The sequence below is a fragment of the Bubalus kerabau genome, chromosome 14 (genome assembly GCF_029407905.1).
Source record: "Bubalus kerabau isolate K-KA32 ecotype Philippines breed swamp buffalo chromosome 14, PCC_UOA_SB_1v2, whole genome shotgun sequence".
NCBI classification, from domain to species: Eukaryota; Metazoa; Chordata; class Mammalia; order Artiodactyla; family Bovidae; genus Bubalus; species Bubalus kerabau.
The window spans coordinates 10384673-10410020 of NC_073637.1; the positions used below are offsets into that span (position 1 = coordinate 10384673).

The window sequence follows — 25348 nt, forward strand, 5'->3', positions numbered from 1 at the left end:
TTTGCCAAACAAACAAACAAAACCACCTATAATGCAGGTTAGAGGTCACCTGGGGTTTCAGTGCTATCAATAGGCTTTTACAAGACATATAGACTTATCTGAAGTCCAGAAAGTACAGGGAAACAGAAATCAGAAGACTTGAGTTGAACTCTGATCCTCCACCTCTCCCCTGCCTGAATTTAGGCACCATATAAACCTTTCTGAGCTCTGCCTTCCACATCTGCAGAATGGGAGTGATAGTCCCAACACATGAATATTCACTGACTTTGGTCTGAGTTCAAATGAGATGACGTGTGAATACAACTTGTGACATGTCATGTAAATGACAGACTGTGAACCAGCTCCACCTGCTTCAACTTTGCATTAATTGTGTGTGTGTATAAAGTGGGGGCGCGAGGGGAGAGAGACAGGAGAGAGAAAGAAAGGTTGGGGTGGGGGTGAGGGATTTAAACAGAAGACAACAGAAGATTTGCCTTTATAAGTGTGTCCCACAGGAGGTGAATCAGGTGCTTACCAGGGAACGCAAGTCAACCAAAAGCTAGGGAGAATTCTGCATCCTTGCAGCTCTTTCCTCTCACACTCAGTCAGGTCCTGTCGCCTCTAATTTCTGAAGGGTTCGTGGATCTGTACCTTTCCCCGCTCCCACCCCATCCTCTCTGCCTCCATCCAGACCTCACCACCTCTCATTCAGAAGACTGTCCCAGCCTGAGTTGGCCTCCCACCTCCATTTTGGAATCTTCACAAGAGAATTCTTTCTAACACACAGGTGAGACTGTCTCCTTCTGGGATTCGCCCTTGATAGATCCCCATTCCCTGGGTCACTGTTGACCTGCCTGCCTCTCCTTCTGGAGGGGAGGGTCCTTGCCCCCCGCCCCACACCCCCAGTACCCTGCACAGGGCTTGGTGTAAAGGGGATGCTCCATCAATATTTGTTAGAAGGAAATAGCACCCTGGGATTCAAACCTTGGGAGGATTAAGACATAGTTTGGTGTCTCCCAAGTGAGTGACTGAGTGAAGTTGCTTAGTTGTGTCCAGCTCTTTGTGACACCATGGACTGTAGCCTACCAGGCTCCCCCATCCATGGGATTCTCCAGGGAAGAGTACTGGAGTGGGTTGCCATTTCCTTCTCCAGGGGATCTTCCCGACCCAGGGATCGAACCCGGGTCTCCTGCATTGCAGGCAGATGCTTTACCCTCTGAGCCACAAGAACCCCTGGTGTCGCCCAAGGACTGTCTGAAATTAACGAATCTGAGTCACCAATGCTTTTCTGCATGTAGACACTTTATTGATAGTTAGCAGCTATGTTGGAGAATAAGGTGTGCAGGGTGGCGTTTGGGATGGGGCTGGTCACTTGCTGTAGGTCTTGGAGGCTAACTCTGGGAGACCCAGGAGGTCTTCCGTCAGCCCGGAGCCAGCCGGCTGGTCCTCCTCTTCACTCTCTGCTGACAGCCCATCCTTAGTTTCATCTGAAATAGGAGAGACAAGGCTGGTCCAACCTGGATCCGATTTCTCCCTCATCTCTTCCCCTATGACCCAAAAGAGACCCCAGCCTTTGACGGGAGCTCCCTGGTAATGCCCCTCCAGAGGGACATTTCTGGGGAGGGGCACAAGACTTATAGCCTGACCCTAGGGACATACTAAGAGCACGATGGCCTTGGGTTCATTAACTGGGAAGATAAAATCAGAGTTGAGGACTTCCCTGGCAGTCCAGTGGTTAAGAATCTGCCTGCCAATGCAGGGGACATGGTTCGATCCCTGGTCTGGGGAGATTTCACATACCGCAGAGCAAGGAAGCCCATGTGTGGCAATCACTGAGCCCGCGACTCACAACTACTGAACCCATGCCTCCTAGAGCCTGTGCTTCGCAACAGAAGAGACTTCAAGGAGAAACCAGCACACCGCAACTAGAGAAAGCTCGTGCAGCTATGAAGACCCAGCACAGCCAAAAATAAATAAATTAATAACAATTATAAAAAGCAGAGTTGCGAGCCTAAAATGTATGTTGGCCAAGTTGCTTCCTGCTGAGCACTCCACCCTTTCGCTCCCCACATGAGGAGCTCCTGTCAAGCTGAAAACCTCAGCCCCAGCGTCACCTCCCCTAGGAAGCCTTCCCAGAGGCTCCGGGGAGATGCCAGCCCTCCCTCCCTTGGGACCTCCCTAGTGAGGGGTCAGGCTTCCATCATGGCACCACAAAGCGGAAGGGCATTCGCTGGTTATGTCACTCACTCCCCCACTCTTCCGGAAGCTTCTGCACTGCTCTCTCTATTCCCAGTGTCCTCATGATTCACTTCCTCTCAGCACCTTTGCAACAGACATTCTCTTCAACAGGAAGAGGTGAAATACCCACTTCCCCCCTGGCAGAAAGCCCTTTCTAAGCTGTTTCAGCCAAGCCTCCGAGGGCAGCGAGCAGGAAGTTCAAGGTCTCTCCCCACAAGTGCTGCCTGCCCATGGCTCCCTTCTCAACCCTTTCAGCCCTCCCCACCCCGGGCCCCCAGGGTCTTCTCGCTGTGCCCCCATCAGAACAGGAGCCGTTGGCAAAGAGGACCCACTCCCCCTGCCCCCAGACTGTGAGCCCCTCACGGGAAGAGGTGATGTCAATGGCATCCCAGGAACCCGGTGACCCCCTGCTCCCCACCTGCTGAGGCCTTCAGAGACTGGATGTACTTGGACCAGAAGGAGCAGTCAGCTTTTTTCAGGCCCTGTCGGTTGGGGAGCAGGACACTGAGCTCCTTGTAGCTCTCTGCGCCATCGCGGGGGACAAAGTCAGGCCAGGGGGCTGCAAATTCAGGCGCTCTCCTGGAGAACTCATGAGGGTAGTTGGGATTTCTGGGGAAATGAGAAGAAAGCAACACCCATGAGGAACAATGCTTTTTCCTTTCATCATCTGAGATCACTGCCAGCTCACACACAGTCTCTGAGGACCTAGTAACACATCTTTAGGTGTCGGAGCAGGAGTTGAAAACCCGCCCCATCTGATTCCAAGGCTGTGCTCCGAACAGCTGTGTTACACATGAGTAAAGACACAGAGGCCCTGACTCACCCCTCTTAGGCCATTTCAGGAAGAGGAAAAGATGTGAGTTCAGGACCCAGCAGTGTTTCCCAGGACCTAGCCCTGCCCTTCTGACTTTCTGATCGCTCAGGAGGTCACATGTCCCTTTCAGTCCCGGTGATCTTTGCTCTGCCAGTGTCTGGAATGCCTTTGTTTGCCCAAGGCCTGGGCAGGAAGGTGGGCCTGGAGCTGAACAAATTTGTTGGCCACCTACAGGTCAACTCGTGCTTTGAAGTTTTCAGGGGGCTGAGTGCTGAGCTAGGTGAGCGCTGCTGGTCTGGTGTAAAGGGACAGAGGTAAACCACAGGGGGGCGGGCAGTGAAGCAGGAACTGGTTCCAGAAGAAGGAATGGTGAGCACACTAGCTGGGCTAGAATAGAGGTGTGTGGGAAGGCTGGAGGGAGACAAGGAAGGGTCTTGAGCACTGGAACTTCATTTGATCATCTAAGATGGCAGTCCTGCACTTGGGGTGATTCTGCCTTCCAGGGGGCATTTGGTAATGTCTGAGATATTTTTGTTTTCATAAATGGAAGGATTGATGATGAAGCTAAAGCTCCAAAATTTTGACCACCTGATGTGAAGAGCCGACTGCTTGGAAAAGACCCTGATGCTGGGAAAAATTGAGGGCAAGAGGAAAAGGGGGTGGCAGAGAATGAGATGGTTGGATGGCATCATCAACTCAATGGACATGAGTTTGAGCAAACTCTGGGAGATAGTGAAGGACAGGGAAGCCTGGCATGCTGCAGTCCATGGGGTAGCAAAAAGTCAGACACAACTGAGTGATTGAACAGCAACAACATAACTGGAACACGGGTGAGGTGCTCCTAGCTTCTAGTGGATGGAGGCCAGGGATGCTGCTAGACAGCCTACAATGCCTAGGAAGCCCCGCCACAAAGACTCACCCAGACCAGTGTCAACAGTGCTGAGGGGGAGAAAGTCTAGAGCCATCCAAAGGAGTATATGATTGGGATGTTTCTGTACCAAGGTCACTTTGAGTGGAAGGGGAGACTGAGTCAGGGAGACCACTGGCAGGGAGGCAAGGGTGAGTCCATCAATGCAAAGTGTGACCTTTGCATTCAGAGGGAGGGGAAGGGATACACACGACAGCCTCCATGAGCACATGGTTCACTCACCCGGATCGGATGAAGTTGGAAAAATACTGCATGATTTTCAGGGAAAGGCTTTTCTCCTCCAGAGTAAACTGCCCCTCGTAGGCAGGGTAGAAGGGAAGCCCAAAGGCATACAGAACATCTGTCAGCAATTCCAAGCTGGGAAAACACACAGAAACAAAAGTTACAAGAAAAAACAAAAGTTAAAGGAATATTAAACTGCTGGAAGAACCCACATGAGCCAAAATCCAGTATTCATGCCCCAGTGAAGATTTTCTCTCTTTATGTCTTAGATTCCTGTGTGGTGCTTAATTGAGTTGAGATTCTGCTTGGCCCTTAGTCCAGTGGCCCCTTGGGCAGATTCTCGGCACATAGATAGGTTGAAGAGTACCCAACCCTGAGAATGCAACTCCCTGGAAACATCTGTAAGACTAAGCAATTTTCTAAGACAGTGTTCTCTTGACTGCATTCCATGATACTTAGAACACTATCAATTGAACTTCTGTTTGTTCAAAGTAATTTGTGTTTTCAACCCCTTCTCTGTGCTAGTCCTTATAATCATATATGACTTATACTCTCCAACTCTTTTCCAGGTTGACACTCATCCATGTATCCCACTCAGTACAATGCCTGGCACATAACTGGTCAATAATACACATGCTATGCTTAACTAGAGATCTGGATGGATGTGAGAGTTGGACTGTGAAGAAAGCTGAGTGCTAAAGAATTGATGCTTTTGAACTGTGGTGTTGGAGAAGACTCTTAAGAGTACCTTGGACTGCAAGGAGATCCAACCAGTCCATTCTAAAGATCAGTCCTGGGTGTTCTTTGGAAGGACTGATGCTAAAGCTGAAACTCCAATACTTTGGCCACCTCATGCAAAGAGTTGATTCATTGGAAAAGACTCTGATGCTGGGAGGGATTGGGGGCAGGAGGAGAAAGGGATGACAGAGGATGAGATGGCTGGATGGCATCACCAACTCAATGCATGTGAGTTTGAGTGAACTCCAGGAGTTGGTGATGGACAGGAAGGCCTGGCGTGCTGCAATTCATGGGGTCGCAAAGAGTCGGACACGACTGAGAGACTGAACTGAACTGAACTGAATAAGCAGCAGGCAGGAGGGAATAAAGATTTGGAAGCCCAATGAGTAGTTGAACTGAGCTGGCGATGGGGAGACAAGTCCAGTGGCACACAGGTCCATGGGAGTGAGTGCTGGGAGAAAGGCTGGAGGGACTTTATAGCAGTGTAGCAGAGAATCTGACTTTTCCCAAGAAGTCTGGCCCATGCCCTCTGGTGGCTGGGAAGTAATCCATGCCATACCGATGTGAGTGTCTTTCTTTAAGGCAGCACTTTTTTGGCCATGCTGGACCTTCCTTAAATGTAGCAGTATCAGCACAGGGGCTGGCCATGCCAGATCAACCACGTGACTTAGTGTGGGGGCTCTGTGTCATATGATAACAGTCAACCTGGAGACTGAGGTTAACCACATGGGAAATCAATGAAGCAATCACTCATGCTTATATAAAGGGGCTCCTATCAAAGCTCTGAGGGCCGTTTGAAGGCGCCTCCCTGGTTGACACCACTCTGGGTGCATCTTTGTTGTTGTTCAGTTGTTCAGTTGTGCCCGACTCTTTGCCACTCCATGGACTGCAGCATACCAGGCTTCCCGATCTTTCACTATCTCTCAGAGTTTGCTCAAACCCATGTCCATCAAGTCAGTGATGCCATCCAACCATCACATCCTCTGTCGCCCGCTTCTCCTCCTGTCCTCAATCTTCCCCAGCATCAGGGTCTTTTCTAATGAGTTGGTTCTTCACATCAGGAGGCCAAAGTATTGGAGCTTTGTTGTCACCCATCAGCATCCAGAGTATGACCCTCCCGATTCCGCGCGTAGAGGACAACAGCAGAGCTTCACGTTCGGAAGCCCCCGGACTCTGCGCTCTGCCGCTCTTCCTTTGTCTGATCGTAATCGACATCCCTTCCTTGTGACAACCTCAACCATGACTACAGCAGCTTTCTGTGAGGTCTGTAAGTCCTTCCAGTGAATTTTCAAACCAGAGGGTAGTTCGGGGAACCCTCCAAATTTGCACTTGTCCTCAGAAATGAGCGAGGTCTTATGGGGAGGCCATGTCCTCTGACCTTGCACATGGCCCAATTTATCACGATAGCCAATTTCTTAACTTTATAGATGAGGAAGATGAAGTTCAGAGAGGTTTCCTGACTTACTCAGAGACAGTAGGAACTTGAACAGCAGAGTTGGGTCAAGAACCTTGCTAGGAAGGCATGATGCTAGCAAAAGACCTGAGGAGAGTGGTCCAAGGACACCATCCCTGGTCTTGGCTCCTCTACTTTCAAGCCGAGCGATTTCTCAAAAATTACTTGACCACCCTGATTTCCTGTTTTGTCATCTATGGAACGAGTGTGAAATACCTGCTGCACATGGCTGCAGTGAAGTTTGAAATATGGGGGATGCAGTAGGGACTTGAAAGCTTGGCCCACTTCTTTCTCATCCATCATTCTACTTCCAGATTTAATCAACCATCTTTGTGGTGTCAGTGGCGTCTCTGAGCCAGGGTACAGAGTCACCAGTGATTCTCACCAGCGCTGGTACAATGGGCAGATATGCCCAGTGCTGGTCCTGGGAAAGGGCTTAGATTACATGACTCCCATGTAAAGGCAATTTGTACAGAGACTAAACTGCTCTAAAACAAGAAGCAAAGTTGTGTGACTAGACAGTGTGGCTCTGAGTGACCCACTGTGATGACCCCAGAGATGGGAAGGGAGACCCTCAAGATGAGGGATGTGAAGGGGAACATTTCAAGCGCAGAAGGGGCCTTCTCTGCTGTTCCTCACTTGCTTAGGCTGGGAACTGCGGTGACCCATGGGCCTGAGGTGGGGCTGGGGGCCTGGCACCTGGTCTAGCCTGGGGACTTCCTAGGGGCTTGAGAGCCAGAGTGCCTCCTGTGACCATCAGACTTATCAGCAGGTGCACATGTGACTCACAGCAGGGCACAGAAGAAATGATGTGCTACTGAGTCACTCGGCTGAGACCCTGCTCTATCTGTCACTTGTCACCTGTGTAACTTTAGATGAGTCATCTGATGTCTCTGAGGCTGAGTTTCTTCATCATGAAATACAGACCAGCGCATCCATGGCACGTGGAGGCTATTAAAACACGTGTTTCACAAATGCCAGGAACTATTGTGATTATGGTTTTTATTGTTCAGTAGCTAAGTTGTGTCCAACACTTTGTGACCCCAAGGACTGCAGCATGCCAGGCTCCCCTGTCCTCCACTATCTCCAGAAGATTGCTCAGATTCATATCTATTGAGTCTGTGATGCTATCTAACCACCTCATCCTCTGGTGCCCCCTTCTCCTCCTGCCTTCAATCTTTCCCAGCATCAGCTTCTTTTCCAATGAGCTGGCTCTTCACATCACGTGGCCAAAGTATTGGAGCTTCATCTTCAGTATCACTCCTTCCAGTGAATAGTCAGGGTTGATTTCCTTTAGGAATGATTGGTTTGATCCCTTGCTATCCAAGGGACTCTTAAGAGTATTCTTCAGTATCGAAATTCAAAAGCATCAATTCTTTGGCACTCAGCCTTCTTTACAGTCCAACATTCACATCCATACATGACTACAGGAAAAACCATCGCTTTGAGTATATGAACTTTTGTTGGCCAAGTGATGTCTCTGCTTTTTAATATGCTGTCTAGGTTTGTGTAGGCTTTTCTACCAAGCAATAAGCATCTTTTAATTTCATGACCACAGTCACCATCCACAGTGATTCTGGAGCCCAAGAAAAGAAAATCTGTCACTGTTTCTGGTGCCTCCATGAAAGGCATCACAGAAGGAACATGAGACAGCGTGAGTCCCCAGGACCAAGGGCGCTCAGAATCACAGTCCTAAAGGGTGATGTCTCTTTGCAGCTGTTGTCAGGTACCCCGATCCTCTCAGAACCAAGGTAAGCTTTCCTTCAGTCCTGAGCAGGGAGGAGGAAGTGGCACCAGAATTTATAGGTTCTGGGACCTGAAGGGCCAAGCCCCTTGTTTGGTGACAAAGCATCCACGGTCAAGCCCAGAGTCTGCAGTCCCCACCTGGACCGTTCAGCGGCCAGCTCTCCTCAGCGCCTGTTCAGAGCTACCATTTCCCGAGCACCTGTGATGCGCCAGAGACTGTGGTCGATCTTTGATCAGCAACATTAAGGACCAGCCAGGAAGTAAGAGTAGCACCTGCGTGGTTTGCAGATGACGACCCAAGGTCCAGAAAGGTGATACATCACAGGAGAGCCAGGGTCCGAAGCTGCCTCTCAGACCCCCAAATCCTGTCTCCATCTACTCTACCTATAGGGGAGGGGGCTGGGGACCACTACAGGGTACTAACGCCCCATGAAAGGGAAAGGGACGCAAGACAAAAAACACCTGGGATGCGCTCATGTTGTAACAAGGGTGATAAAGATCTCTCACCTATGCCCACACTTGGTAGCTCACCAGTCACTTTACCCTTATGATCCCCAATCCCTGTGAGTAGATGGTACTGGAGTGATTTGTAGAGTTTTACACTGGACAAAACTGAGGCTCCAAGACGTCATTTTCCCGCCAAGGTCCTGAAACTCAGCAATGATCCCGGAACGAGGCCTGCGATCCAAGGCCAGCTATCCTCCTGGCCTCGTGGCAAGGGCTCCTCCGTCAGCACCCCACCACTGGGCTGCTTGAGGTCTGTGCCTCTCAAAGGCTGTGGAGGAAAGAGGGGGGCCTGGAGTCTCAGGGGTCGGCCTCTCCCCTCTCTTACCCCCAGCCCAGCCTGCTCGTCCTCTATGGTGTGTGATGGGGAGCCACCTGCAGAGAAAGTAGCTCTATTCCTTTCCTACTGCTTCCCTAAGAAGGGTTTCCTAGGTGGCTCAGTGGTAAAGAACCTGCCTGCCAATGTGGGAGATGAGGGTTTGATCCCTGGGACAGGAAGAGGCCTTGGAAGAAGAAATGGCAACCCACTCCGGTATTCTCACCTAGAAAATCTCATGGACAGAGGAGTTTGGAGGGCTACCGTCTATGGGGTCACAAAGAGTCGGACACGGCTGAGCAACTAAACAAGCGGCTTAAAACAACAGGAATGTACTATCTTGCAGGTTCTGGAGTTCAAAGGCCCAGCATGGGTCTCACCAGGCCAAAATCAAGTGGTCAGTGGGCTCTGCTCCTTTGGGAGTCCCTGCAAAAGGACTTGTTTCCTGCTCACTGGGTGGGGTGCCGGGGGCTGTGTCGGAACTGAAATCCTCAAGGGGCAGAACCCAGGCAGCTCCCACTCTCTCGCTGGAAACTGTAGGCCATTCCCAGCTCCGACAGGCCACGGTCCACGGTCCTCTTCCTCCATCCTCAAAGCCACAGCACTCAGTGGAGTCCTCCTCTCCTCCCATCTCTCTGACCCGTTCCTCTGGCCCCTCTCCAGCCTTGAGGAACACACGTCGTTAGATTGGGGCCACCTGGGGATTCCTGAGTCACCTCCTATCTCAAGGTCCTTAATCTTAATCACATCTGCCAGGATCCCTTGCCACATAAGATGATGTATCCACAGCCTGGGGGATTCGGATGTAGACATTTGGAGGGGCCATATTCTGCCTACCATGGTGGCCTTTCTACTGCCACTTCCAAAGAAAGCTGAGTTCCAAATGGTGTTGTGAACAGAGTTTGGATCCTGACTCCATCCCTTAGTACCTGTGAAGTCTTATAGAAGATCCATAACCACTCTGGGCCTCAGGGTCCTCATTGGCAAAAGGGAGATACAATCGAGCTTCCAAACATTAAGTGAGGTTTAGCAACAACGGTTTTCATACCTCTTGCAGTTTTCTGGTTCCAGTGCCCATTCCCATTTCCTTTACCTTGTAAGAACCATCAGAAAGCTCAGGAGTAAGGGTCTTTAACTTGGGGCTTCCATTATAGCGTTTCAGAGGACCACAAGTTCCCTGAAACTGGGCGTGAGCTGCTGTGGCAGTGTGCGTGCGCATCTTTCCCGGGAGGAGCTTCACAGCTTCCATCCCGTTCCCGGGGAGATCATGGGCCCATGGTGTGCTGGTGAACACTTCAACCTTGGCCTTTGCCGATGTACATGGTCTCCTGCCCGTGCATGCGTGTGCATGTGCTCAATCGCGACAGTTGTGTCTGACTTTTTGAGACCCCATGGACTGTAGCCCACCAGGCTCCTCTATCCATGGGATTCTCCAGGCAAGAATACTGGAGTGGGTTGACACGCCCTCCTCCAGGGGATCTTTCCAACCCAGGGATCCAACCCATGTCTCTTACATCTCCTGCATTAGCAGGCAGGTTCTTTACCACTAACGTCACCTGAGAAGCCCCCTCATGCCTGTAGACAGTACCAAACTACTAAAGAGACATCATAAAGCACAGAGTTGGGAAGAGAGGTGCACACTGGCTCTGGGGAGCACACACAGGCCAGCTCCAGCCCACCACCCAAAGGTTACAGAGCACTGCCTCGGGGAAAGGCCTGGCCTTCCAGCCCATCTGATCTGTCTAATTTGAGAGCTTGTCATTGTCGTTTGCTTTGTTGTTTCCTTAGCAGGGCTGATCTTTATCAGGATGCTGGAGTTATTTCGAGCTGTTGACGGCAAACATCTGGAGGAGGGGCAGGCAGTGGGGAGCCTTGGAAGAAAGCATTTGTGATTGGAGGACCAAGGCCTCTGTGAGTCTGGGCCTGAGAACCCCTGAGCTTCTGGAGGAAGAAGAGGGATTTGGATTCGGTTATGAGCAGAGGGAGACATAGAAGGACACTCCAGGGACTGTCAAGGTAAAAGAAGAAACTCGCTAGCTGAGAGGCTGCAGTGCTGAGGCTGGGGGCAGACAGTTTAGGCATATTGATCTGGCTTCTTTGCTTTGTGCTGGGTTTGACCGCTGACAGGTCATAGACCCAGACCTGTGGCAGCTGTACAAGGCAGGCCGCTTTGATTTAGCCTTTCGATGTCATTTGCTAACAATCCTCCCACCAAGATTCCCTAACACAACAGTCACTCGTCCTATCTTAGGCCAGGTCTACATCTTCTCGTCATCCCATTTGGATGTGAGGTCTGGGAACACTTCCTGCCCGGGCTGGGTGAGCTCAGCTCAAACCCTGCTTCCACCTCTGACTCTTGGTTGTTCTCTCTGTGAAATGCATCTTATCATTCCTGTTCAGCCTCCTCCATGGTATCACCAGATGCTCACAGACTGATGGTGGATGGAAGTCCCTCTAAAATTAAAAATTGCCATCCAAGCAAGGGCTTCCCAGGCGGTGCAAGTGGTAAACAGCCTACCTGCCAATGCAGAAGATGTAAGAGACTTGGGTTCGATCCCTGGGTCAGGAAGATCCCCTGGAGAAGGAAATGGCAACCCGCTCCAGTATTTGTGCCTGGGAAAGCCCATGGACAGAGGAGCCTGGCGGGCTGCAGTCCACAGGGCTGCAAAGAGTCAGGCACAACCGAAGCGACTGAGCACACAGCCCATCCAAGCAAGAGCGACTGTTGCTGGTGCTGGTCACGGTACATACAGCCAGGGAAGGGGAAGGATCCAGCAGCTCCCCGCCCGGGGGATAACGTGGGCTTTGAGCTCAGGATGTGAATACAGTTCAGAGGATGGTTGCAAACACGGCACGTAGGGGCAGGATTGCGCTTGAGCCACATTTGCCAAAGGCCTACTGTGCGCCACGCTCAGAACAGGTGCAGGGGTTAAGTGAGGATTAAGTCTGCCTTTCCATCATGGAGCTCAGAGTCTGAAGTGCAGAGAAGCCGACGTCACAAAGAATAAGATTCTGAGAGATAGATGCCAAATGATAGAATCATTGGCAAAGCTTTGTAAAGAGAAAAGTGATGCTACTTATTTTAGGCCAGAGAATGGACAGGAGTTGTAGAAAGTCAGACAGGAGAAATTATGGTTGACCTGGCCTTGAAAGGTGAGTAGGGGTCTCTAGAGAGGGGGTTAAGCACAGACAGGCGTTTGAGCAGAGACTCGGGGCGTGTGAATCACAGTGGGTTTGGAGCTTTGTGCAGAGGCCGGGACGGGAGGCGTGGCCTGGCACAGAGAGGTGGGCGCCGCGGCAGGTGACGGAGCCCCCAGTGCTCTGGGCCTCGTATACTGTGAGAAGCACATCATGCTGACCAATGAAAGTGGAGTTTTTCCTGATTCAGGAAAACCAGAAGTTTGGGAACCACTCGAGTGCATGCTCATTAAGGTCTTTCAGCTCTGGTCCTGTGAAAGGCATGAGAACTGAGACCAGAGGAACTGAGGGCCACATCTGAAGGGATGGGGGACATCGGTTATCTCTACACAAGCCAGTCAGCAGCTGATCTCTTTGGGAACCATTGCTGGAGTAGGCTGGGAAGATAGATTAGAATAGAAATTGCAGGGTGGCTGCAATTATCCGGTAAGGACAGAAGGCTGCTTCCTTTAACAGATTGCACCCTGCCCCCCCACCCCCGCCCTGGCCCTGACCTTACCTTCTAGCCAACCTGCTCACCTAAAATCTGCTGGATTTGCAGGGAGGCTAAGCCTGCATTCCAGCGAGTTAAAAGCAAAGTCACATTTCAGAGACTATTCACACATAAGCTCCTGACCTGAGCTCTGCTTCCAGTATAAGGGACGCATCACACATGAACACCAGGGCTTCTTAGGGAGCAGGACTGAGGTGCTGTCCCCAGAGGAATACACTTAATTCTGGGCCCTGTGGACACAGTGACCTGTGCTGGGCAGCAGGGTGAGGGAGGGATGGGTAGGATCTTTCTTGACATAAACAGGCCACGTGTTTGCCTTCTGGAGGTTGAAGAGGCTTGGCTGCTGAAAGGCCACGGCTCCAGCCTATGTGACTGGATTGATCTAAGTTTCTATCCTTGTTCTGTCTGCAGGAGGAAGTTTGTTGACCTCATCCCCATAAAATATACTCCTTTTCTTATCTTTAGCCAGCATCTCTTGACAAGTTCCTCCAAAGGAAATTAGGAAACATGAAGGAATAAGTCCTTCTACGTCCCAGGCCTTTTTTTTTTTTTTTTTTTTTTGAAGTGTTGTTAAATAACTTACAAATAGAAGCTTACCAGTATGCTTCTCTTTGTGCCAATCTAATATGCAAAAGTTCAGATTCTGCCCATGAATTAATTAAGAAGTAATTATATGCTTTGGCTTGTGTTTTACAGAAGGATTCCCTATACAATACTTTAAATAACACAGCCTCATCCATGGCTCCAGATGAAATAGTTGAAATATTTCCATAGCTCCCTAAAGCCCAGCAGAGCTGGATGATATATGCTTTGGCAATATAGGCGACACTTTCAAAGGACTTGCTGGATTAACCTGGACATTTTATTCCCTACATAAGGCATAACGACTGTTGCTCAGAAAATGCTGAACTTTCCTGGCCCAACACATCTATTCTCACCAGGAAGTTATGTGTCTAACAAGAACCAACTGTGTTCCTCGCTAATCTGTGCCTGTTATAGCTCTCACTGTAATTACAGAGCTGAATTAAATGCATTGCATATCTTGTGGATGCCCCATTTTCAAGAAACCAAAAGTGGACATCACAGAGCTTGCATTATGGTTTTGGTTTTGCACAAATTTCAAAGAGAAAATTCCAAACTGTGCTCTCCTACTCAAACTTTTGACCCTGTAGGAAGCAGGGCAAGTAAATGTACGTTTATATGCTTACAGTTCAAATTAAATGTTTAAGGCATATACATACCTTATTCATTTTCACAAGTTCCCATTTAGTTAACTTTCCTGATTAACTAAATGATCATAATATTGGATAACAGGATTTCCAATGGTTTTTAGTGAGTTGTGTTATGAGTGTGAAAGAAAAGACCAATGTGCATTCTACATAATCTTAAAAATCTCCAATGTCTTCCTATCATACTCAGATACAATAATATCTCTGCCTGCCACAGCTTGCAAACTCCTATGTGAACTGCAAGACTCCATCTTTTTCTCCCACATCTCCAACTACTCTCCTGTTCTTCAAAAGACTTCAGTTCTCTATCCCTCTTTATCCTCAGACATGCCAAGCTTTTTTCCTTTTTTCTTTCTACTGCCATTATCCGAACTTATTCTACTTATTTATCATCTGTTCTTTGCAACCTATTCTTAGAGCCTTATCAGCCTTACCCCATGACTATAGCGTTAGTCCCAAGAGTGTAGCCCTTCTCTTCTTACCAATTGCTCTATCTCTAGGATTTCCATCTCAGAGAATCGGGGGCATAGAAGATAGTAGTTATTTGTTGAATCAGTGCTTAAAAGGATGTATAGCACAAGCCCTTATATATCATGAGGTTGGCTTCAGTCTCCGAAAATGATTTACTTCCATCTTTACTGGGAAATTATCTTGTTAATCACACAGGATGTAGCCAGGCCAAGGGACTCTGTTCAAGAATTCAGCCTCTTAATATTTTCTTTGGTTTGCTAATTTCAACTAATCCACCAAGACACATCCACTAGAAAGATAAGACTATGAATCTGGAATGTTAAAGGCCCCTGGAATGCACAGAAACATCTAGAATGCACATGCAGTGGTGTACAAAATGTCTTGAGTTTGGAATCGATGGCTTTGTTTTTCCAGGGTTGGGACAACTTGTGAAGGAGGAACATAACTGCTTCGTTAGTCATTTTGATTTTTTTTTTCTCAGACCTTATTTTTCCTAAAAGGAAAATAACCCAAATACTGACCAGCTACAATATGCCAAGTATCTAATGTATATTGACAGGAATCTTCACACTATGAGGCAGATGCAACTAAACCCATTTTCTAGGTGAGGAAACTGAGGCGAAGGAACGTGCTCAAATGCAGCAGCTAACAAACCGAAGAGACAGGATTAACACCCTAATTGGTTTAACCTCTAAGGTTGTGTTCTTCTACACGGAATTGCTTCTCCCAAAGGTATAGAACAGTCCAACATCCTATGTGGAGCTTGGAAAGGTGTTTAATCCCAAGAGTGGCGACTCCCACTGGGCGAATCCCAATGGGCGACTCCACCGCCCATTCAAAGTCAAGTCTCAGCTCTCTAAAATGTCTTCTGCACTGCAGAGACATGGGAATCACATCTCAGGATCCTGGAGACCAAAAGCTTTGGAATAAGGACCTGAACAGAGCACATGATTCAAGTCTGATGGCTCTCACAGTCCCGAGATGAATTCCCATGCAAATGATGAACTGACTCTACCTGCCAGGAAGCTTAAGATCATGGGCCTCTATCTCCTCTCTGAAGTGGCCACAGCAACCCTTTCGGTGGCCAGTTCCCCAAAACCACTTTATCTGTGGTTGCTTTCTTCCTCGCACTTGCTCATTCTAACGTGAGTTCTCCCAGGATCATATGTTAAGCAGTATGAGTAGTACCTACTGAGTGCCAACTTGACGCCAGGCAGCAAGTTAGGCTGTTTGCATGCTTTGTCTTACTTGATCCCCACACACTCCTGTTCATGTCAGTACTATTACTAGCTCCATCTATGGATGAGGAAACCAAAGCTCAGAGAGGCTGTCACCGGCCACAGGCACACGGTACAAGGCAAAACCAGGCTGAGCCTCCTAAGGACAGGCAATACCAGAGAAAACACCAATGCTCCCTGCCACGCTTGCTGGGGTCTGGCTCCTAGAGGAAGGTTTGGAGAGGACCACCCCACCCCCAAACCTGAGTCGGTCACAGGAGAGTCCTTTTGCCTGTGAGTGGCAGAGAATAAAGGGTGGGGGGCCATTCTGGGAAGATACTTGGCAAGTGTGTCCTTTGAGAGAAGCTGGTTAGAGAGAAAGACATCAACCATAGTCAATAAGATGGTGAAGCCAGGACTGGCAGGGAGGGAAGAGTCCCAGCAGGGTGTGGGAGGTGATGCTTAGAGATAGCTGGGCAAGAGAGACAACGCTCATGGCCTGAGATGCAGGAGCAGACAGTGGGCCAGGGCCCTGCCTGATGTGACCACCAAAGAGAGCCTGTCAGCTTTCCAGGGCTTTGTAATAGAAGCGCTAAAGGTTCTGGTTGGGTGGTATACTGTGGGCTGCCTGAGACTCTGTTGGGCCAGGGACAGTATCTGGGGGTGGGTTGGTCCTGTGCTCATTCAGGGATGGGTTCTGAGAAAGGGGTCACCACTTCCCTCCAGTGCTGTTAGTGATAACTGCCGTTTTGAGGGATGCCAGCAGTGTTTATCAACTGAGGACCATTTTGGCCCCCAAGGAACAGTGGCCATGTCTGGAGACATTTTTAGTTATCACAACTGGGAAGGTGCTTCTGGCATTGAATGAGTGGAGGCCACAGTTGCCACTAAACTCTGCTAAACAGCATGCAATGAACAGGATAGGCTCCACGCCAAAGAGTTATCCAGCCGGAAATGTCAACAGTGTTCAAGTTTAGAAACCCTGGATTACAGTCACCACTGAAAATTCCTCTTCCTGAAATAATAGGCTATACAGATGGAGCCACGGAGGAAACTGGCTCAAAATCTCCGCAGTGAGCAGAACTGAGCAAAGAAACATTCTAAGTTATGTTCCCTTAGGTTCAGTCGCGCAGTCATGTCCGACTCTTTGTGACCCCATGGACTCCAACATCTGCTGGATCATTGAAAGAGCAAGAGAGTTCCAGAAAAACATCTATTTCTGCTTTATTAACTATGCCAAAGCCTTTGACTGTGTGCATCACAATAAATTGTGGAAAATTCTGAAAGAGATGGGAATACCAGACTACCTGACCTGCCTCTTAAGAGACCTATATTCAGGTCAGGAAGCAACAGTTAGAACTGGACATGGAACAACAGACTAGTTCCAAATAGAAAAAGGAGTACGTCAAGGCTGTATATTGTCACCCTGCTTATTTAACTTATATGCAGAGTACATTATGAGAAACATTGGGCTGGAAGAAGCACAAGCTGGAATCAAGATTGCCGGGAGAAATATCAATAACCTCAGATATGCAGATGACACCACCCTTATGGCAGAAAGTGAAGAGGAACTAAAAAGCCTCTTGATGAAGGTGAAAGAGGAGAGTGAAAAAGTTGGCTTAAAGCTCAACATTCAGAAGACGAAGATTATGGCATCTGGTCCCATCACTTCATGGGAAATAGATGGGGAAACAGTGGAAACAGTGTCAGACTTTATTTTTCTGGGCTCCAAAATCACTGCAGATGGTGACTGCAGCCATGAAATTAAAAGACACTTACTCCTTGGAAGGAAAGTTATGACCAACCTAAATAGCATATTCAAAAGCAGAGACATTACTTTGCCAATAAAGGTCCGTCTAGTCAAGGCTATGGTTTTTCCAGTGGTCATGTATGGATGTGAGAGTTGGACTGTGAAGAAAGCTGAGCACCCAAGAATTGATGCTTTTGAACTGTGGTGTTGGAGAAGACTCTTGAAAGTCCTTTGGAGTGCAAGGAGATCCAACCAGTTCATTCTAAAGGAGATCAGTCCTGGGTGTTCTTTGGAAGGAATGATGCTAAAGCTGAAACTCCAGTACTTTGGCCACCTCATGTGAAGAGTTGACTCATTGGAAAAGACTCTGATGCTGGGAGGGATTGGGGGCAGGAGGAGAAGGGGACGACAGAGGACGAGATGGCTGGATGGCATCACCAACTCAATGGACGTGAGTTTGAGTGAACTCTGGGAGTTGGTGATGGACAGGAAGGCCTGGCGTGCTGCGGTTCATGGGGTCACAAAGAGTTGGACACGATTGAGCGACTGAACTGAACTGAACTGGACTGCAGCACGCCAGGCTTCCCTGTCCTTCACCAACTCTTGGAGCTTGCTCATGTTGCTCATGTTCATTGAGTCAGTGATGCCATCCAACCATCTCATCCTCTGTCAATCCCTTCTCCTCCTGCCTTCAATCTTTCCCAGCATCAGGGTCTTTTCAAATGAGTCAGTTCTTCACATCAGGTGGCCAAAGTATTGGAGTTTCAGCTTCAACATCAGTCCTTCCAATGAATATTCAGGACTGATCTCCTTTAGGATGGACTGGTTGGATCTCCTTGCTGTCCAAGGAACTCTCAAGAGTCTTCTCCAACACCACAGTTCAAAAGCATCAATTCTTCAGCACTCAGCTTTCTTTATAGTCCAACTCTCATATCCATACATGACCACTGGAAAAACCATAGCTTTGACTAGACAGACATTTGTTGGAAAAATAATGTCTCTGCTTTTTAATGTGCTGTCTAGGTTGGTCATAACTTTTCTTCCAAGGAGCAAGCGTCTTTTAATTTCATGGCTGCAGTCACCAACTGCAGTGATTTTGGAGCCCCCCCCAATATAAAGTCTCTCACTGTTTCCATTGTTTCCCCATCTATTTATCATGAGTAGATGGGACCAGATGCCTTGATCTTAGTTTTCTGAATGTTGAGTTTTAAGCCAGCTTTTTCACTCTCCTCTTTCACTTTCATCAAGAGGCTCTTTGGTTCTTTGCTTTCTGCCATAAGGGTGGTGTTATCTGCATATCTGAGGTTATTGATATTTCTCCCAGCAATCTTAATTCCAGCTTGTGCTTCATCCAGCCCAGCATTTCGCATGACGTACTCTGCATATAAGTTAAATAATCTGGGTGACAATATACAGCCTTGACATACTCCTTTTCCGATTTGGAACCAGTCTCTTGTTCCATGTCCACTTCTAACTGTTGCTTCTTGACCTGCATACAGATTTCTCAGGAGGCAGGTAAGGTGGTCTGGTGTTTCTATCTCTTTAAGAATTTTCCACAGTTTGTTGTGGTCCACACAGTCAAAGGCTTTGGCATAGTTAATAAAGCAGAAGTAGATGTTTTTCTGGAACTCTCTTGCCTTTTCAACGATCTAATGGATGTTGGCAATTTGATCTCTGGTTCCTCTGCCTTTTCTAAATCCAGCTTGAACATCTGGAAGTTCATGGTTCACATATTATTGAAGCCTGGCTTGGAGAATTTTGAGCATTACTTTGCTAGCATGTGAGATGAGTGCAATTGTGTAGTAGTTGGAACATTCTTTGATATTGCCTTTCTTTGGGATTGGAATGAAAACTGACCTTTTCCAGTCCTGTGGCCACTGCTGAGTTTTCCAAATTTGCTGGCATACTGAGTGCAGCACTTTCACAGCATCATCTTTTAGGATTTGAAATAGCTTAACTGGAATTCCATCACCTCTACTAACTTTGTCCATCACATCACCTCTACTAACATTCTGTCACATCACTAACTTTGTAGTGATGCTTCCTGAGGCCCACTTGACTTCATACTACAGGATGTCTGGCTCTACATGAGTGATCACACCATCATGGTTATCTGGATCATGAAGATCTTTTTTGTATAGTTCTTCTGTGTATTCTCGCCACCTCTTTTTAATATCTTCTACTTCTATTAGGTCCATACCATTTCTGTCCTTTATTGTGCCCATCTTGGCATGAAATGTTCCCTTGGTATCTCTAATTTTCTTGACGAGACCTCTAGTCTTTCCCATTCTATTGTTTTCCTCTATTTCTTTGCATTGATAGCTGAGAAAGGATTCATGTCAATAGTTTTAAACAGTGTAAGTTGTGTTCTCATGTCAACAGTCTTGGAAGCAAAGCTGCTGGATATCATTGTAGATACACACACACACACACAACCTCAGATGCAGGTATTCTCTCCCTGAACCCTTCCAGTATCCCTATGGGACATGCACTATCACTCTCCCTTGTACAGATGAAGATGCACTGAGGCTCAGAGAGGTTAAGCATCTTGTCCAAAGTCACACAGCCAGCAAGTGGACTTAGCCATGGTAGGGACTCAGAAGTTTCAGGCTGAAGTAGGTGCAATTTAAAGAAAACTGGAGAAAGGGTAGGAGACAGGGTTTGAGTTCAGACTGCCACTTATTGACTCTGTAGCTGGCACATAATTCCAGTCTTCCCTGAGCATTTGTTTCTTTATCTGTAAGATGAGTTAAACAAAATCATCTTGCATCGTTTGTGATTCTTTGAATCTGGATCTTAAAATTGCACCTTCTTCCCATACTGTAGATTTTCATTTCTTTGTCTCCTCTCTCATCCATTATGCCTATTCTTTCCTCACAGAATTTCAGAGCTGTAAATCTCATCTACAATCCAGGTAAGCAGGTAGAGGACAAAGCAGTGCTGCGATCAATTGATAAGAGGCCGTGAGAAAGTGGTAATTTATTGTGTTTTGCTCTCTGGCTATGCCAGGAAAGCTAATATATGCTCACAGAAATGGAGGTACCAGACAGATGGCTGAAACCATAAGGCACACACATATATTTTAAGTCTGTAGATCTGAGCCAGAAATAAATGAGACTGTGACAGGTGCGGGGCAGAATAAGGGAGATGTCTTTTCAGGCAGTAAAAGATAAACTTGCCGACAAGTAAATGGGTTAGTTCCCGTGATTCATTCATTCATCTACTATATGGATGGAACTGTTTTACGGTCGTGGTGGGAGAGATGATATACGCCTAGAAAAATGTCAAGAACGCGTTTTGATGGACAAGAACAATGAGACACTCTCACCATTTCCTGTTTACCAGGTCCCATTCTATATACAAATGATCATAGCAACCCTCTGAAGTAGACACTATTATTATTATTCCCATTTCCAGATGAAGAAACTGTCACCAAGGAGATTAAGTGACTTGCTTTAGATTCCTGAGCTAATAAGACAAGTTTCTAACAAGGCAGCTGGCCCAGAGTCCCTGCTCTAACCAGGACACTCTCTGCCTTTGTACAGTTAGCAATATCTCTGTCTCTAAAATGTATCAGTGACTCAGAGTCTCTTTGCTCCAAAATTCATAGAACGTGAGAGTCAGAAGGTGCCTTAAAGGTGACTGAGCCCAGACGTTTTTCATATCTCTCTAAACTGCATGACCTTGAAATTTTACTTGAAGCTCAATTATTGAGATAAGGGGCTGGGAGGCTCAGATTCCTGCACCCTCTTCTTGCTGTCCTCCTCTCAGGGACCCTGGGTCCAGGCTGAGTACTCCTGACCTTTCTTACCACCTTACTCCCATTCTGCAGATGGCAAAACTAAGCCCCAAGGCACCTATAAACTAGAGTGGAAAGGACACTTTCCCACCTGCTAAATGAGGCAGTTGGATCAGCTTCTGTCCTCCAGCACGGTTTCCTGAGCACCTACTATGCCCTTTCTGTGTCAGGAGGCTCTCTTGGCCCTGAGCTGCTGTGACTATAAAGACCCAGCAGGCATTTGTGTGTCTCTGATGCACAAACATGTCTTCCTTTCAAGGGAGGTTCTGCGGACCAGCCCTGTCGGTCCCCAGGAGGGTGTGAAGATGCTCTTCAGCAACACAGAACACCAAACTGGCCATGGGAGACTGAGGATATGTCTTAGACTCTGTTCAAGGATCGCTCCTCCCAGGACCACCCCAATCCTAAGTCCCAAACAGCCAGCTTTGAATCCTTGTCTCTCAGGAGCCTCCCCGGCAGGGCTGTCATATTATCGAGAAAGGTGGTGCTTCGGGTTGAATTCTGTCCCCCTTAAAAGACATGTTGGAGCCCCTACCTCTAGGACCTCAGAATATGACCTTCATTGGGAACAAGGTCTTTGCAGAGATAACCAAGTTAAATGGAACTCATTAGGGTGGGTCTTAGTTCAGTAGGACAGATGTCCTTACAAAAAGGAGAAATCTGCACATGGACGCACAGTGGAAAGAAGTTCATCTACTAGCCAAGAAATGCCTGAGGCCCCCGGAAGCAGGGGGTGGGGTGGGGCTGGAGCAGATCATCCCCTCCAGCCTCCAGGGGGAGTGTGGCCCTGCTCCCGCCTTGATTCCCTACTCGGCCTCCAGAACTGTTGTTCTAACCACCCCAGAGTGGAAATGAATTCAGATGGGGTCAAAGCATTACTGATTCTGGCTAGAATCCTGTGGATCTTTTCATTATGCTTTGTTTTGATTGTTTCTGTCCTCATATAATAGGTGCAGTTCTTTTTTTTTTTTTTGCCACTTATAAATTCTGGAGTCCCAACCACTGAGGTGGCTCAGTGGTAAAGAAAGAATCCATCTGCCAATGTAGGGGACACAGGTTCGATCCCTGGCCTGGGAGGATCCCACATGCCTCAGGGCCTCTAAGCCTGAGCGCGGCGACTGCTCAAGTCCATGTGCCCTAAAGCCAGTGTAACGAGAAGCCCGCACACCGCAACTAGAGTAGCCCCTACTCGCTGCAACCAGCGAAAAAGCCCATGCAGGGACGGAGACCCAGCACAGCCAAACATAGATAAACAAATGAAAAAATTATCAGAAAAATTCTGGAGTCCAAAAGTACATGCACGTGTTGAAGGCTTTTGATGAGCTTACTTCTGGAGGCTCACAGCTTCTGCTATAACCTCTACCTTAGAAGAGAGGGCAGACCAGACTGAAGAAATGCCCCGGGCATGAATTCCTGAGAGCCCTGGCATTTGGGAGGTGCTGCCAAGGCAGCCTCCACCAACGGTTTCCCATGCCCGGCCCCCCAGGACGCAGTGGCCACAGGGTTACAAGGCGTCCTTTCATCTCTGTCCAAACCTTCAACTGTCCTCACCACCGTCTTCCTTCTCTACTGACTGCCTTCTCAGCAGAATCCTCGCCTGACATGACTCCCCTTCCCTCAGCCTGGAGGCAGCTGCTTGACTCTAGGGAATGGAGAGGCTGGCAGACTTCTAGGCAGAGAGACCGCACGTTTTCATGGAAAGACAACTCTGGGGCTCAGAGAAGCTGAGTAGCTCACTGTTCTATAACCAACCACCGCTTGTCCTTGGGGAAATCATGTGAAGCTCCTTGACCTTTGGACTCTTTATCTGTAAAATGCAGAAGGTCATTCCAACACTGCTGACCTCACAAAGACGGATGTTCTGTGTGTGTGTGTGTGTGTGTGTGTGTGTGTTAGTCTCTCAGTCGTGTCTGACTCTTTGCCACCCCATGGACTGTAGCCTGCCAAGCTCCTCTGTCCATGGGATTCTCCAGGCAAGAATACTGGAGTGGGTTGCCATGCCCTTCTCCAGGGGATCTTCCCAACCCAGGGATCCAACCTGGGTCTCCTGCACTGCAGGAAGATTCTTTACCAGACATTCTGTGCAGTGTTACAAATTTAAAAACCTGTCAAGTGAAGCCAGGTAAACAGTGAGTGCTTGCTTAGGAAAACTAGAATATCTGGGAGACTGTATTAGTTTCTCGCAGCTGCTGTAACAAATGACCGTAAACTCTGGTGACTTGTAGCAACAGAAATTTACTGTCTCATGGTTCTGGAGAGAAAACCGGATTTATTGAGCCCAAATCCAGATGTGGGCAGGGCCATGCTGCCTCTGGAGGCTGCAGAGAAGAAGCCAGGCCTTATGCTTCCAACTCTGGTGGCGCTGGCATTTCTTGGCTTGTATGTGCATCACTCAAGCTTCCTCCTCTTCTATGTGTATCAAATCTTCCCACCTCCCTCTTATAAGGACACTTGTGAATGCATTTAGGATCCTTTGGGATAATTCAGGAATAGATTTTTTTTTTTTTGCATCAGGATCCCTAGTTTATTCACATCTACAAGCCCCTTTTTCCTTAAGAGGTCACATTTAGAGGTTCTAGAGTTTAGGACCGGTATCTCTAGGTGATCATTATTTCCTTTTGTTGCAAAAAAAAATCTTTTTATACTTTGGAAAGCCATTTTCTTAAATTAAGCTAACTGTTCAGTTTTTAGAGGCACAAACATATAGGATTAATAAAGGTGGCTCCTCCTCCCAAGCCAGGTCAATCAATGAATAGCTAATGTTGCAATCCCAAACTGCTTTCTACATCTTTTATCCTACATGCCCTTCCTACAATGCTGTGAGATACAGTGGTGATTACTGTTCTACCCATTTTTCAGATGAGACTCAGAAAAGAAGCGATGTGTTCCATGTCATTGAACCAGGAGATGTATGACGGTCCTGCCATCTTTTCTCTGTTACCCTGTGGACGGCGGAAGTGACAGGGACCCTCAGCCAAATTCCCTTCACGTGACAATACCCACCGTGGCCATGTGGCCACCCCTACCTGCTGTGGCTGTAGCTTTCTGGAGCGTGGTACATGAAGACGTTTCCTCGGACTGTCCTTGCCCAGTGGCTGGCCATGTCGATCACGGGGCAGAGGATAAAGTAGTCTCTGGTAAGAGGAAGACAGAAGGGGCTGTCTAGCTATGTCCAGCTCTATAGACAACCATGCTGGGTAAAGGTTTCTCCCAGGCAAGGGTCCCTGGGCTACCAGTCCCTCTGTGCACACCCGTAGAGAACACACCTGCTCCTTGCACCCCCAGCTTTCCTCTTTCCCCAGCTGGGCCCCCTGCACAGTCCAGCCTGCTTCATGGATGGCCATGGTCACACACTGTGGTCCATACAACACATCTCAGGGTCAAGACCCGTGGGAAACATCTTCCCAGAACATCAATTTTACCCAAAAACTTGGGAACAAAACGTCTTATAGTCAAATAAATACAATACACTGTGGAGCTGAACATAATCATGAATTTAAAAAGAAGATGGAGACCTCAAGAGTCTGGGGCTACCAGGCTCTGAATCCCACACAGCATCTCTATGTCTCCTTGACACTCCACGTCCTCAGCTGAGAACTGGGGCCCATGAGCACAGTGCTGCAGAGATTCTGGTAAGTGATGGACTCATGGAAGTCCATCACTGAGGAGGGCTGCCTCCTCCAGAGGTGGAGACCAGCACCTCCATGGCTCACAGGGAAGGTTCTCAGAGAGCACCTGGCTGGCGGGGTGAGGCTGGAAGTGCAGATGGAGGCAGCCCTCTTCAGCTCACGGGACCTTGAGGAGCGGTGAGCAGGACAGGGGTGGGAGCAGACCTCCAGAGAGGCCCACCCTGGTAACACTGTGACGAGGACACTGGAGGCAGACTGACGGCTGTTGCATCAGTCCGGCCGGGAGTCCGACTCATCAGTGAAGCCTTCCTGGGTTACCTGCCCTCCCTCAGACCTCCGCTCCTGCCCCGGCTCATGGATTACTCTCAAAGACAGTTACAGGCTAAAGCTGGAACGGGAAGGAACATGGGTTTTCTGAACTCTAGCCTGAGCTCTTTCCACAACATGGATCTGAGCCAGTCCCAATGTGGCTGTGAGCGTCTTAGGGCCCAGGAGCCGGACATCTGTGAGCCCTTAAGATCCATTCTGGGGCTGGGCCTCCAGGAACAGCTGCTGGCCATTTGGTTCAAAGGGTTCAAAGCTGAGCTCTCCACTGGAGGGAAAATTAGAGCCTTCTTGGGGCCT

At 48.3% G+C, this 25348-nt stretch overlaps 1 protein-coding gene across 1 annotated transcript in view; it reads right to left on the reverse strand.

The window, feature by feature from the left end:
• Positions 1-1260: 1260 nt before the first annotated feature.
• The window catches only part of TG (thyroglobulin), a 235784-nt gene continuing 211696 nt past the window's right edge, over positions 1261-25348 (reverse strand). The window contains exons 45-48 of the mRNA XM_055545720.1: positions 24122-24229; positions 4182-4316; positions 2636-2826; positions 1261-1466 (exon numbers count right to left, since the gene is read on the reverse strand). Coding sequence (XP_055401695.1) covers positions 1348-1466; positions 2636-2826; positions 4182-4316; positions 24122-24229 — 553 coding nt within the window. The 3' untranslated portion in view covers positions 1261-1347. The remainder of the gene's footprint in view (positions 1467-2635; positions 2827-4181; positions 4317-24121; positions 24230-25348) is intronic.